Below are 15,239 nucleotides of genomic sequence, written 5' to 3' on the forward strand. Positions count from 1 at the left end.
AAGTAAATAAATAAATTAATAATTAATTTTTTTATATAGGTTGTTATTACCTTGTTGATACGAAATATACAAATTGTGAGGGCTTTCTTGGACTTTTCAAGAGTCAAATGTATCATTTGTATGAATGGCGTCAAGGTCATCAACCAACAACTCCCGAATAATTTTTTAATAGGAAACATGCAACTGCTCGCAATGTAATTGAGAAATGTTTTGGGTTGCTAAAATTATTTGGGGTTTCCTTAGAAGCCTATCATTTTATCTAATTAGAATACATAATCGGATTATTATAGCTTACTATTTGCTTCACAATTTGACCTTATTGAAGATGAACTGGGTGAATATCTTCAGATAACACAGTTCTTGAGGGGGAAGATGCAATAATTGTTATTAACCCCACTTATGCTTGGACTAATTAGAGAATGCAATTGGCAAATGAAATGTTTACTGAATGGCAAACATCTAGGCGAAATCAAAATTGAAGATGAAGTTTGTTTTTGTATAGATCAAAATAGATTTTTGGCTTAGGTAGACTTGATAGGGCAACTTGTTCTTTTGAATAGACGAAAATAGATTTCTATCTTGGTTGTGATTATGATAATTATACTAAGATATTTATATTTCATTTATCACTATGATTATTTATTTGATAAATAAATTTTTACTTTTTGATAGTAAAAAATGTCTTCATCTTCAACCATTCCTTCTCAAAGTTCCAAAAAAAAAAAAAACAAAAAAAAAATGGACCCACAATGAAGATGTTTTACTAGTATCATGTTTGGTTAATCTCCACAATAATGGAACATATAATGTAGACACTAGTTTCAGATGTGGTTATTTGTTAGAACTCGAAAGAATGATTGAAAAAAGTTTACCACATATAAACTTGAAGGCCAAACCTCACATAAAATCAAGGATTAAGACCTTTAAGAAAGAAGGAACAATTGTACATGATACGGTACAAGGAAAAGGTAATAGTAGATTTGGTTGGGACAATGAAATAAGGAAAAGACCTTATTGAAGTGGGTGAATATCTTCAGATAACACAGTACTTGAGGGGGAAGATGCAGTAATTGTTATTAACCCCACTTATGCTTGGACTAACTGGAGAATGCAATTGGCAAATGAAATGTTTACTGAATGGCAAACATCTAGGCAGAATCAAAATTGAAGATGAAGTTTGTTTTTGTATAGATCAAAATAGATTTTTGGCTTAGGTAGACTTGATAGGGCAACTTGTTCTTTTGAATAGACGAAAATAGGTTTCTATCTCGGTTGTGATTATGATAATTATACTAAGATATTTATATTTCATTTATCACTATGATTATCTATTTGATAAATAAATTTTTACTTTTTGATAGTAAAGAATGTCTTCATCTTCAACCATTCCTTCTTAAAGTTCCAAAAAAAAAAAAAAAATGAACCCAAAATGAAGATGTTTTACTAATATCATGTTCGGTAAATCTTCACAATAAGGAAACATATAATGTAGACATCAGTTTCAGATGTGGTTATTTGTTAGAACTCAAAAGAATGATTGAAAAAAGTTTACCAAATATAAACTTGAAGGCCAAACCTCACATAGAATCAAGGATTAAAACCTTAAAGAAAGAAAGAACAATTGTACATGATATGGTACAAGGAAAAGGTAATAGTAGATTTGGTTAGGACAATGAAAGGAACGTAGTTATTACTGAAGATCCTATATGGGATTCTTATATAAGTATAAATATGTTGTTTAAATTTGTTTACATATTTGATTTTATTTTCTTATCATTATTATACATAATAATATTATTTATTTACTTTGATTAGAGTCACAAAGATGCTGCTCAGTTTAGAAAAACGAATTTTTCTTTTTTTTAATGAGTTGTTTGATATTCATGTTAAAGATCGACAACAAAACAAGATGTTCAAACTCCTACAAATATCCTAGATGAAATTGAAGAAGATGCTACTCACGTGATAGATGAAGATTTTGCATGTAACTATGAAATTGGTTTGGATGATGTGGATGTTTTTACTACCCAACCTCAACCATCAATTGATAAAAGAAATCAAAATTCTACAGCAAGTAAGAGGCGAAGGATCGATAACATTTCTGAAGCGGATGAGTTTGAAAAATTTATGGATGCTACCATTTTATTGAGTGAGAAATTAGAAAACATTGGAACTTCATTGGGCCATGCTCTCAAGACTGAAGTACTTTTACGTCAAAAAAATCTTCAAGATTTGAATAGCGGATTACGTGAGGTTATGGGTTTGACAAAGAATAAAATAAACGAGACATCTTACAAACTTACTAATTATCCATCTCAAATGATTTACATTTTTACTTTTCCCCCTAACGTAGACTTAAATGGTTGAGAAAGATTATTTCAAGGCCTTAATGTTGAAATAGTTTGGTCTTTCAAGACTTCATTGTTAGTTGGTGAAAATTTAAAAACTTGCTAGTTGGTTCTTCTATAATACCAAGATTATTCTGGATGTCTGTGTTCTTATCTATTAGTATGAATGTTTGTGTTCTTGAATATTATTTTGGATATTTGTGTTCTTAATTAATATCTTCATCTCATATATTTATGAATAAGGTTTTTGTAAATTGTGATAATATGGTCTTCACTTGTTTTTGTTGTAAATTATGGATAAGTATTGTTTTTTTTTTTCCTCTTTCTCTAAATCCAATAGGGACATGTAGAAAAAAGAGTAAATTAATACCAAAGGTATCATTAAACAAACTAAAATTAAAGAGTAGTTATTATTAACAAATATTATTAAATTATTTTTGTATTTTGATAAAAAGTATTACTTATTTACAATAAAGAGTATTTTTTCTCATCATCTGTTATTTGCGTGTTTTTGTTTTTTACTTAAAAAATTTTTAAATTTTGATAAAAGGTATTTTTGTCATTTATTAGTTATTCTTTAATCATTCCTAAAATTATTCTTATCAACCAAACAATGGATTAGTAATAATAACAATTCTCATCCTATTCCATTTCCATAAACCAATCTATATAATAGTTATTCTTTCCTTATTCTATTCTCACGGAATAGTTATTTCATTATCATTCTGTTTCTTTCTACGAACTAAGCATATTGTCAGTTAATTAGGCTATTCATTTTTGACGCATATAAAAGAAATTAAACAAAAAAAATTACTTTTTATAATTTTTGTGATATATTTTATAAAATAATCTAATTTAAAGTAGATAATAATTTTTACATTTTTTACTTTTTAATATTTACATTTTTTATTTTATATTTTTAAATTTGAAATTAAAAATACAAATTAGGTTTTCTTTTTCAAAATGAAAATTATAACATTTTTCTTCTCAATTTTCAAATTAAAATTTTTTTATTAATTGGATTTAAAATTTTTTATTTCAAAATATATTTTTAATTATAAAATGTGTTTTCAAAAATTAAATAAATGAAAATTTCATATATTGCCTGCTAGCATTATGTGTCAAACACGCTACTTGAGTTAAGAATTCAACCGATAAAAAGAGCCAAAACATATGATTTGAAAAATGTGAAGACTAAGCTATTTAGTTTATTTTTGTAATTTAATTTTACATAATACATTTTGTTAGAAAAAATTACCCACTTCTCTTAAAAATCTATCCAATTCTTTTTTATAAAACTACTCATAAATAACTTTTTATTGTCTTCCAAAACAATTTTTGTTTTTTGCATATTCTAGTTTTTAAAGTCAAAACAATGGCTATATTGACTTTTACAACTGTGACCTGTGACCAATACTATGAGTTATTTGGTTTTAAAAATGCCATCATGAAAAACAACTGAAGCTGTCATCCATGGAAGCCAAGAAATATTTGAAGAGTATGAGTTAGCAGATTAATTAGTTCAGCAAGAACATTATAACACCCAAGCAAGTAGTAACCAGAATCATACTGTTTATTATCAGCTATCCTTCTGCAGTATACACCTCAAGCTAACAATTTTTCCTGTTCAGGTCTGCATAAACTGGACTGCAGTTCCCAATAACATGAACCGCCTGCCGTATTATCCATATTTATTATATTACAGTACTAATTACAAACGATCATTCAAGCTATCTTTGTAAATGAAATCAATGGTAATTAGGAACATACAACACTATCCTTAGGGTAACCCTCTAGTTGGCACTTGGCAGATCACTGCAACTTTCACTACTTACTTGGAATCTCAGTATAGACATGCTCAAGATCATGCGACCAAGTCGCTTATGTGTCTTCAAACTCATGGCATTGTCACAATTGGCTTCAACTTATGATCCAAAAACCAACTCTTTCAAAGATCTTAATGGCGAGTTGTATCCATATACAACAGTATCTCTCCATAGAGCCATTCCTGTTGATGGGGGAAATAATTAGATACCTAGAATTGCAAGGTAAAAACCCATTAATTTATTTTCCCCTCTCTGTCTCTAGCCAAGAAGAGGAAGGGGGGAGGATAGTTTATTGTAAGTTAGATTGGGTGTAGAGACAACCTATCCATGAAAATAAACCGACCGTTGCTGCCAAGAAGAATTCCCGACTGATAGTGTTGAAACTGGAATGACAAAACCATTGACATATAACACTTCATGATAAAAGTGCAACATGAAATAAAAATTGCACATGAACATAATAAATCAGATATTCCTTACAAGTATAAGCATACAATATTCCCGTATCCATAAAAGAGAGATGCCCAAGTAGCACCAGTGAACCTGCAACGTCAGTTGAACCAACATGTAAGAAGCATGGACAATTAATTTAATGAAAAATTTGCAGAAAGCCAACCCAAAAAGGGATAACAATCAGAAATCAAAAACCGTTGAGTTCGAAGTCACTTATAATACATTCTAATCAGTCTTTCACATTAATATTTGTGCTTTCACGGTCATGTGCATGTGGTTGGAATCATTTATACAAATAAACCAATAAATAAGATAGAAAAAAAGCGCATTACCACATAAAATCGCGAATAAATAGTGCACGTGGAATCATAAGTCCATTTCCAATCATAGCAAGCAACATTGAAAAAGCTGATAGGCCTTTAATGTTATCAGGATTCAGGAAATTTGTCCACTGGAAGGAAGCACAAATCTTGGTTAGATATGCAGGTGAATTAATTAATTTTGCTTGATATCTTCAGAGCCTTAGATACAGAAGTTCAAACAAGGATCACCATTTGTGAAACTGGCATCCACATAAAGAGAAGTGTTGCCGTCCAGCCAGAAATAGCTCCCACGAATTTGACACCTTTCTCTGAAAGTTTGCCCATACGTGCCTGTAAATGTTGGCAAATGCAACTTTAAAAGGGTGCAATTGTACCTATTTTTCTATATTTGTTTGTCAAAAAGGAAGGCAAGAAATTTCTAGACCAAAACTATTGATTTTAACTTAAAGGGAAAAAACAAAAACAACTTAACATTTTAAAGTCAATAGACTAATCTCAAAACAAGTTTCCAAAGAAAGAGGGGGTTTTTTTTTTTGAAAGGCCAAAGAAAGAGGGTTTTAAAATACATAAAAGGAAGTATGAGTCTAATTGCTCACCAGTTTCATGATAAATGACAAAAGTTTAATAAAATCGATAGAAACGGACAACAATATCATAATAAAGCAGCGTATAGATCTTACCATAATTACAGCTGTTACAGCTAGAACAAAAGCTATTGCCCCTGGCAAGATACTGTTGGGTATGTATGGGACAAATGTGGACCACATTATCTGTAATCAAATTTGTTATAAAGGAGGTGAGAGGCTTAAATAAATAAACTGCTGCTAAATGGCCAAAAGGAATAGAAAAATATATTTTGCTCTTTAAATATATCATGTTTGAGTTTGCATGTCCATCAGTCCTTTTAAGTGTGTGCAGAAATGCAGACAGAGGGACTGAGAGCATACCTGGGGAAGTACTGACAGTCCACCAACAGTAATAAAATCTTCCCAAAATTGCCAGATTGTTGTGTTGAGTTTACCATAGTAATTCAAAAAATTTAAAATGAGACCAGCTCCCACAACAACAGAAGTGCCAACAAAGTGTGGGAGAGGCATAGCTTCCGCCATTGCAAGCTGAGTGATCACCACATATATCGATACCACTCCAAGTGTTTGCACTGCAATTGCCTCCTTTTCCCTTTTCTTGGCAAAGTAAGAAAGCAGTGAAAGATTTCCAAGCAAACCAGTGAACATTCCCTGCATTTACAGCACTCCCTTCCTTAAGTTCCTAAAACGGCATCTTCATTTGATTCATAAAAAGAAAGAAAGAAATTACATAAAACTTTAAAAATATAAAATTTCCATATATAAAATAGAGCTCATAATCACTGCTCAGAAGAGACTAATACGGACACGATCGTCAAATAATGTGAGTTCTCGTGATGAGTCCACAAAAACACATTACACTCTCAACTGTTAGATATTCTATATGAAGACTCAAAACCAATAAAATTAAGCTTAGCCTTGTCAGAAATAGAGGTTCTTGTACTGCTATGCTGACTAAAAGGGGAAAAGGCATAAACAGTACTGCACAAGAAAACCCACAAAACTCAGTATCTATCTTCTATTCATGATACACTGTTCACCCCCACTTCAAAGATATATTGTTTACCCCCACTTCTAAGCAGCAAATGACGTCAAATTCATTGTTTCATCATACTGATTAAAGACATTGAAGTCCATGGGCTAGTGTGGATATTTCCAAAGCAAAAAGGCAAGAAGATTTGGCATCTTGCCCCCACTACAATTGATAAAAGAGCCAGACTCCCTCTAAGATTATTCATCTGCCTTAACCCTTAAATTTTGGCTTTCAGATATCAGCAAAAAAAGTTAGAAAAACAACAATTAAGAAAAAAAAAAGAAAACATAAATCTTACATAAGCCGCAAGAAATCTAACTGTAATTGTACATTACCAGCCATGGTACTGCGAAAAGGGCAGTCTTATTCCCTGCCAGAAGATTTCGTGCATTGAGGATGATCTGAGGCAATTGAAGCAATAAAAATGGTATATTTGCCGCCCCAGAAAACTTTGCTGTCAATGAATCCCATTGCTCATAGATCTTTGCACTCTTAAAATTCACTGATCCCTTTCAAATTCCACAACAAACACAAAAAGAATTATTAAAACATTTTAACTCAACTTACACAATTTTCTACTAATTAAACAAATTCAGCTCAATTCAGTTAGTCTTTAAATCCCAAATCCCTTCCCTTTTTTTTCCTCAGATTTCTAAAACATAGAATCCGTGAAATTGTCATAAACCCGCCGCATTTGGTTAAAGAAGCTAAGGTTTTTGGAGGACTCTGTTTTTACTCTAAAGAACAGAGAAAACCCCAAATAAAAGAAATAAAAAAAGGTTCAAATTTGATCTTTTTAACTTTTGGGGCATTGCAAAATTGAAAACCCCTTTTAAATTAATATATCACTCTATCAAAAATCTATGGCTTCACTTTAGTGCATTATTTGACTGCTCAAAATTCAGTGATTAAAGAAACAACAAATAAATAAATAATAAGTTTTGAAGGAAAGTAAAGAAACCCAGTTAATTTGATTTACTTATATAAACCCACACAAAAAATAAAATACAATAAAAATTCACTTCACATATGCTAAGCAAGCAAACAGAGCTTCAATTAACTGTCACCAACTGTCAATGACTGCCACTCTCTTTTGATAATAAAAAATGAACTCTAAATTCTGAAATACCTTGTGAAGAGGGTGAGGAAAGTCGGAGTCAAGAGCAGGAGTCGGGCCGACTCGGTAGCGGAGCGAAACGAGCGAGTACTGACTCAGAGCCAACACATTCAACTTATTCTTACTCCCATTCAAATGCAAAGGGAAGGGTTTGGATGGCAATAAACGAGAAGGAAAAGGACAATTGCGGAAAACAAAAGAAGAATGATCACCGGGAGCCTTGGCAGCCAATGGAAAAAACAAAGAATCAGCCATTGAAAGAACAGTTTAACCTTTTTTTTTTTTGTGTGTGTGCTCTTTTTGATTGAAGTTGAGAGCGGAACTAAAGGTGGGAAGAGCCCTTTGGGGGGATGATTGGGGAGTGTGGGAATCTTGAGGTGACACGTGGAAAGATGGTAGACGGTGGTAGGATATTATTTGAGTGTGTAGGGATGTGAGGTTAGCACGTGAAGATATTTAATGTCGAGTGTAGTGCAGTATGGGGTACGTTACGAGGTTACATGTAAGTAGGAGAAGGAAGCGGTGGATCGGATCTTGTTTCCAATTCATTGTCAGAATTTGGTCTTCGTTTTATCGTCTCAACATTTGCGTTTCGTACGGCTCTCATCCTTAGGAAATTGCATTATAGTGCATGACATTGGCACCATCAATCTTAGAAATTGTGTATTATATACAACATGTATATATACATAGGTTAATTTTGTAAGTATATAATTTATAATTTTTATTTAATTTTTTAGTAATTTATTAACTTAATGCTATAGATTCATAACTTTTTGGGAGTGCCTTTTTCATGCAAACTCAAATAAAGATGCTTATCATGAAAAAAAAAATCAAGAGATAAAATTACATTTATTACTCTATTTAAAATGATCGATCAAATTTATTGTTTGTTTATCATTGAGGTATTCTCTCGATGACAAAGAATAAATCATAAAATTTTTAAATTTTAAGTTTAAATCTCATCATATGTGGGTTTAAATCAATTTTATATAGTTTGTTTTAATTGTTTGGTTTGTTTATTAACTTTTTGATATATTTATAAGAAAAAATTTTTATTGTGAATGTAATATTTTCTAGTAAAAAGTTAATGATAAAAAAATCTTTTTGCTTCGAAATAATTTGCTTACGGTTTTAACTTTTTATTATTTTTTAATTAATTAAATTAAAAATTTGTACCAATTCCAAAATGAATAATAAAATTGATGATGATGAATCTAAATAAAGTGATAAATTTGAAAATAATATAATATCTATTAGTAGTAAAGATGATATTGCATGCCAAAAACCAAAATAACGTTTAAAAGAAATCAGGAGGTTGGGCCAACCATGTACCTGAACAAAAGGTTGGGCCAACTCAAAATCCATAACAAATTCGGGTCATTCAGCTGGAGCCTATAAACCGTACCCTACACACCAAGTAAACGCAAAACCCCAATCAAAGTCAGTTCTTCCCAATTTTTTCCCTCTAAATTCTCCCTTGCTTTTCTCCTTCCTAGAAATCAAAATCCCACGTCGAATTTACACCTACTTTTGAAGCTTTTCTCACTCTGAGATTTCCACGTACTAAAATCTCTTCTTTATCTACTATATATCGTACTTCAAAATTTCGTATTTTTACCAATTTCGCAATTTGGTTCTTTTTGCCTTTTCTTTTTTAAATTCTGGGTTATAACTCTTTTTTTTGCTCTTTTTCCTTCAGATTTTGATAAAGCGAAAAGAAAAGACAAAGTGGGTTTCAATCAAAGATGGATGAATATCAAGAGATGGAAAGGTTTGGGATGGAGAACGATTTTGAAGACGGGCAATGGATAAACGGCGAATTCTACTACAAAAAACGCAAACAAAAGCGGACTCAGACAAAAGATGATGTTCTTTACGGTGTTTTTGCGTCTGATACCGACTCGGAAGACGATGATTCTTCTTCATCAAGGAAGAGAAGGAAGGACTTCGGGAAAAAACCTGACTTGACGAAGCCTGTCAACTTTGTTTCCACAGGTACTGTAATGCCTAACCAAGAAATTGATGAGAATTCTAAGGAAGAGAATGATAATGATGTTTTTGATGATAATGATAATGATAGCAGGCCTGGATTGGGGTCTGGCGTAGGATTAGGTTTTGGTGGAAATGATAGTTTGCGAAAAAGTGATGGCAATGATGGTGGTGTTGAGGATGATGATCATAGTTTTTTGCCTACGGCCTTTGGGAGGAAGATAAAGGAAGGGGCACAAAGGAGAGAGAAAGAGAGGGAGAGGTTGAGGATGGAGAAGAAAAGTTTAGGAGGGAGAAGGGAGGTTGGAGGTGGGCATGGAGATGTTGGGGGTTTTGAGAAGCATACAAAGGGGATTGGGATGAAGTTACTTGAGAAAATGGGGTATAAAGGTGGTGGTCTTGGGAAGAATGAGCAAGGTATTGTTGCTCCTATTGAAGCAAAGTTGAGGCCGAAGAATATGGGAATGGGGTTTAACGATTTTAAGGAGGCTAAGTTGCCAGGGTTGCAGCAGTTGGACGAGAAGAAGAGTGTGAATCAGCAGCCAGTTGGGAGAGTGAAGGAGAGGCTTTGGTCGAAGAATGCAAAGGGGAGGAAGAAGCAGCAGTATGTTACAGTGGAAGAGCTGTTAGTGAAGAAGCAAGAAGAGGGTGTTGAAGTTGTTCAGAAGGTGATTGATATGAGGGGGCCACAGGTTAGAGTTTTGACGAACTTGGAGAATTTGGATGCAGAAGAGAAGGCAAGAGAGAATGATGTTCCGATGCCCGAGTTGCAGCATAACTTGAAGTTAATTGTTGACTTGGCAGAGCTTGATATTCAGAAGATTGATAGGGATTTAAGGAACGAAAAAGAGACAGCATTGAGCTTACAAAAGGAGAAGGAAAAGTTGGAGATTGAGGCTGCACGCCAGAAGCAACAGTTAGCTAATATGGACCAAATTGCTAGTGTGCTGGCCCTGATTGAGGAAGAGAACTCGTCTGGCAAATTGACCTTGGAGTCTCTTGAAAAGAGTTTTAGGGATCTGCAGAGGAATTATGCTGATGATTATAAACTGTGTAACTTGTCCTGCATTGCATGTTCATTTGCTTTACCTCTGTTTATAAGAATGTTTCAGGGTTGGGATCCTCTTGAAAATCCATCTTATGGGCTGGAGGTGATATCTGCATGGAAGGATGTGCTGCAAAGAGAGGACAGTTATGACATTTGGGAGGATGTAACAACACCTTACTGTCAGCTGGTTTCCGAAGTTGTTTTACCAGCTGTGAGAATATCTGGAATTAACACATGGGAGCCTAGGAACCCTGAACCAATGCTTGGATTTTTGGAATTATGGGAAAAGTTGCTGCCATCTTCTATTCGTGACATGATATTGGATACTGTAGTAATGCCAAAATTGTCAAGAGCAGTTGACTCATGGAACCCACGTAAGGAAACTGTTCCAATCCATGTTTGGGTGCATCCATGGCTGCTGATGTTGGGACAAAAGCTGGAGGGTTTGTATCAGACCATACGTATGAAGCTGAGTAATGTTCTTGATGCTTGGCACCCAAGTGATCCATCTGCTTATGCCATCCTATCACCTTGGAAGACTGTGTTTGATTCAGTGAGCTGGGAACAACTTATGCGTCAATATATTGTCCCAAAGTTGCAGATCGCTCTGCAGGAGTTCCAAATAAACCCTGCAGATCAGAAGCTTGATCAGTTTTATTGGGTTATGTCTTGGGCCTCTGCAATTCCTATTCATCTCATGGTTGATTTGATGGAGAAATTTTTCTTTGTAAAGTGGCTGCAGGTTTTGTATCATTGGTTGTGTTCAAAACCTGACTTTGAGGAGATAAAAAATTGGTACATGGGTTGGAAGGGACTTCTGCCACAGGAGCTTTTGGCAAATGAAAGTATCCGTAATCAACTTAATTGTGGTCTTGAGATGATGGTTCAGGCTGCTGACCACGTACCAGTAGTGCAGCCTGGTTTGAGAGAAAATGTTACGTATCTTAAGGTGCGTGAGCAGAGGCAGTTTGAGGCTCAGCAGAGAGCAGCTGCACATGTGCAACAGCCGGTTGCAGCTGGCCTGGGTGCTACAGTCCAGATGGATGGTGTTCCTGAGATGAGTTTGAAGGAAGTAGTTGAGGCCTATGCACAGCAACATGAGTTACTATTCAAGCCCAAGCCTGGCAGGATGCATAACGGTCAGCAGATATATGGCTTCGGTAACATAAGTGTAATAGTTGATTCACTTAACCAGAAGGTTTATGCCCAAAAGGAGGATGGGTGGTCCCTGGTCTCACTTGATGATTTGTTGAAAATGCACTATACTTCTCTTGCGAGGAGACGTTGAGTTTTAGGTAGTTATCGGAAGAGATGCTGCAGTGCAAAGTATTTTTGAGTTTTAAACTGTCCTTTGAAAGGGGGTTGGTAGTTTTTCTGGTTATGGAGTTCAAATGCATAATGCATGAAAATTTTCGAGAACACAAGCAGTTAGTTTCTCCTTGATCCCTCGGTTATAGGAATTGATTATTGAGACGTAATTTTTTTACAATGCTTAATTTAAAGGGACAACCATGCCTTTTGCATGTGGGTGTTTTCCCGATCTTGTAAATATGTTGTTCTGCAGTACTGTTAGTGAGCATTAGTTCTTTATTTAAGCGGGCTTGCTTGGTTCTATACTTTAATTATTTATCAAGGACCTCTACCTTTGTATGTCTACGTGTGTGTATGTGAGTTACAAGTTGCAGCAGTTGGAACTTGGTTTTTGAAGATGAAGCAATGCCGGCTCTCAAGGCCACTTGAACGGCTAGGTTGGATGGTTTCTGTTTTAAGATGATTTATTTTTGGACTTCCTTTTGGGACATTATTCATTACAGCATCTTATCCTAATGAAGTAGTTGTAAGGAGCTCAGTGGAATGTAAGACTACTCTGTTTCTGGAGCAGGAACTAGGCTCTGACCATTAGCAATAAAGACATGACTATTCAGCTGGAGCAGGAAGCTATGTCCTTTCTTCAAATGCAAATATTCCCTAAAGTCTGTTATACGTAGGATTCATCTGAGACCTGGCTCGTCCAGATTTGTAGATGAATTTACCATACGGCTAAACCTAATTTTTGATGAGAATAATGTGATCAGATTGTCATATCGTGAAGCGACTGGATAGCTGCAAAACAGTAGTTGGTTTATTTTCACGAGTACAAAAGGTACTCTCATTATGTAGCACTACACTTTTGCCCTGTTTTTCAACTCTCTTCGCTAGCCTCCAACTCTAATCCTTCCAATTGGAATTTGGTAAATAACTAAAATTAAGTGCTTAACTTGATAAAATAAAAACAAGAACAAAACTCCAAAAAAAAAAAATGCTTTGCTCAATGTGAATAATCTGTCATCATTCTCAGTCAACTAATGTGTAAGGATGAGAATTATGAGATTTATTCCTTCTGCATAAGTCAAATAACATCTTGCAACATATTTTAGATTTTTAGGTAAAATACACTAACATTTTTAATTTTTAATCATAATTATATACGAATTTATTAATTTTCAAAATAGACATTCCGTCACAAAAAAATATTTTTACTGGACACATAAGTTTTACTATTTACCAATTGTTTTTTGTTAATTTGATGACATGATAATATTTTTAAAATAATTTTACTGTTTATTAATTTTAAAAATTATCACTATATAAATTATAATTTTTATTATTAAGTTTTTTTTGACCACTCGCAACCGATGGCACTCCCCAAGAGAGCATTAGATCTGGTGCTTCCCTAGGGAGCTTCAATGCTCCCTTAGGGAGCCCGATTTGGGGGTCTAGGGAAGCTCAATTTGGAACTCTCCAAGGGAGCACCAGATTTGGTGCTCTCTAAGGAAGCTCGAGGAAATGGGTAGTCGGTCGATGTAAGGAAACATTATCGACCGGTTTGAGAAAAAGGCAAAAAGTGAAAAAAAAAAAACAAAAGGGTATTTTAGATATTTCATGTATAATTATTAATGCCGTTTATAAGTTTGAGACAAAATATATACTTTAAAAACTAGTAGATTCGCATGTAATTATGATTAAAAATGAAAAATATTAATGTATTTTACTCTAGATTTTTTTTTTTGGCATTGAATTGGGACTCATCATAATGAATTTTGTGATGCAAACCCAAAAGGAAGAAGGAAGACATTCCCTGAGAATAGTGTCTGTATTTTGGGGTTTCTTTGCTACGAAGATGTTCATATTCATAGGAAGTGGAGTTTTATTCTTTAATTAAATGTAATAGAATAAATTGAGTTTCCTTTTCCCCTTTATTTTTTTTCATCTATAGTAAAGATGGAAATTCTTCATTCCTTCCAGATCAGTAGATTTAATCTGAGCAGGTAAAAAGCTTGTTATTCCTACTACTAGACTTGCAATCTAAATTTGATAAAAACTTCCAAGACAATAATTTTCCCTCTAATAAATAGATTATCTAAATACTTACTGATCAGTAGAATTAAATACTTACTATAACCAGAAACAAGAGCAAGGAAAACAAAGTAAAAAACTAACCAGTTACAAACTGCTACAGGAGGGAAAAAAAAAGAAAGTTAAATCTTGGATTTTAGTTTTTCACCCTTTTATAACAGGGTTTTGTTTAGGTAAAATTTGGCGATCAGCCTTCTTGAAATCATACTGGCATGAATGCACCATGGGATATAGGTGAACCTGACAGAAAACTTTGCCACACCGACACGTGAAACCCATTAAACCTAGCTTCTTGTTACAGCTTTCGCATCAGTTCTTGAGTTTTGATGGACCAGAATCGACAGAAACACAAGGGTTTGGTGTAGCTGAAGTAGGATCGTTTGTTTTGGCCGAGTTGGAAAGCTCTTGTTTGAACAGCTCTAATTTGTAACACTTGGAACAACAATTCTTGGTCTCCGCTGAACCATAGAAGCCACAACCGTTAGCACATAGAGGAGTAGCATTCACCATCTTTCTTCTTCATTGTCTTCCCAATCTTGGGTTGATGCTAGAAAATTCTGAGAGAACCTTGAGCTTTTTCAGTCTTTTTTTGTTCTAGTAAAAATATACATAGAGAGAGAGTCCACATTCTTATTACTAGATTTGGATTCTAGTCAACCGCTAAGAAGCTATATCGGTGAATTATAATTAGATTTGATAGTCAGAAAGTTCTATAAGTTTCTTTTAGCTTGTTAATATGGCACAATGTTGACACGGATGATCATGTCTATTGCTGCATCGACATTTTCAGGGTTTTCCTAGTGGTTTGCTAAAGTTTAACTAAGTTAATTAATTGCAATCCTTGAAAATTTGAAGGCAATTGAGCTTTCAACAGAATACTTTACTAATCGATAGATTTAGCTAATAGATCATATTGGTTAAAAGTTTTGTGAAATCTCCAAAGAAAGGATACACAATCACATCCAATTCATCAAATTTGTTATTTATCGTACAACTACATTTTTTTTTCATGCTGTATATTTATTTCGCTTCCACTACTCGATATGCAAAGAGAAATTATGCAAATATATACAATGAAATCAACGTCTAACTTTGTCTTACTCTTATAAGAGTAGA

The 15,239-nt window shown here is 33.9% G+C and overlaps 3 protein-coding genes across 3 annotated transcripts; 1 reads left to right on the forward strand and 2 right to left on the reverse strand.

Moving 5' to 3' along the window:
* Positions 3,903 to 8,002, reverse strand: LOC18599646 (maltose excess protein 1, chloroplastic). The gene is made up of 9 exons (XM_007029700.2): positions 7,700 to 8,002; positions 6,906 to 7,079; positions 5,898 to 6,188; positions 5,631 to 5,720; positions 5,179 to 5,280; positions 4,960 to 5,078; positions 4,655 to 4,717; positions 4,496 to 4,557; positions 3,903 to 4,356 (listed from the first exon to the last, which is right to left on the reverse strand). Exons 1-9 carry the CDS (start codon positions 7,940 to 7,942, stop codon positions 4,274 to 4,276), a joined length of 1,227 nt encoding a protein of 408 aa, XP_007029762.2. The 5' UTR covers positions 7,943 to 8,002; the 3' UTR covers positions 3,903 to 4,273.
* LOC18599647 (septin and tuftelin-interacting protein 1 homolog 1) lies at positions 9,121 to 12,809 on the forward strand. The gene is made up of 2 exons (XM_007029702.2): positions 9,121 to 9,250; positions 9,390 to 12,809. Exon 2 carries the CDS (start codon positions 9,436 to 9,438, stop codon positions 12,013 to 12,015), a length of 2,580 nt encoding a protein of 859 aa, XP_007029764.2. The 5' UTR covers positions 9,121 to 9,250; positions 9,390 to 9,435; the 3' UTR covers positions 12,016 to 12,809.
* On the reverse strand, positions 14,268 to 14,661 carry LOC108662019 (zinc finger A20 and AN1 domain-containing stress-associated protein 12-like). The gene is made up of 2 exons (XM_018121041.1): positions 14,472 to 14,661; positions 14,268 to 14,420 (listed from the first exon to the last, which is right to left on the reverse strand). The coding sequence occupies exons 1-2, from the start codon at positions 14,631 to 14,633 to the stop codon at positions 14,268 to 14,270; spliced, it is 315 nt and encodes a 104-aa protein (XP_017976530.1). The 5' UTR covers positions 14,634 to 14,661.

Source organism: Theobroma cacao, chromosome 5, assembly GCF_000208745.1.
Source record: "Theobroma cacao cultivar B97-61/B2 chromosome 5, Criollo_cocoa_genome_V2, whole genome shotgun sequence".
Classification (NCBI taxonomy): domain Eukaryota; kingdom Viridiplantae; phylum Streptophyta; class Magnoliopsida; order Malvales; family Malvaceae; genus Theobroma; species Theobroma cacao.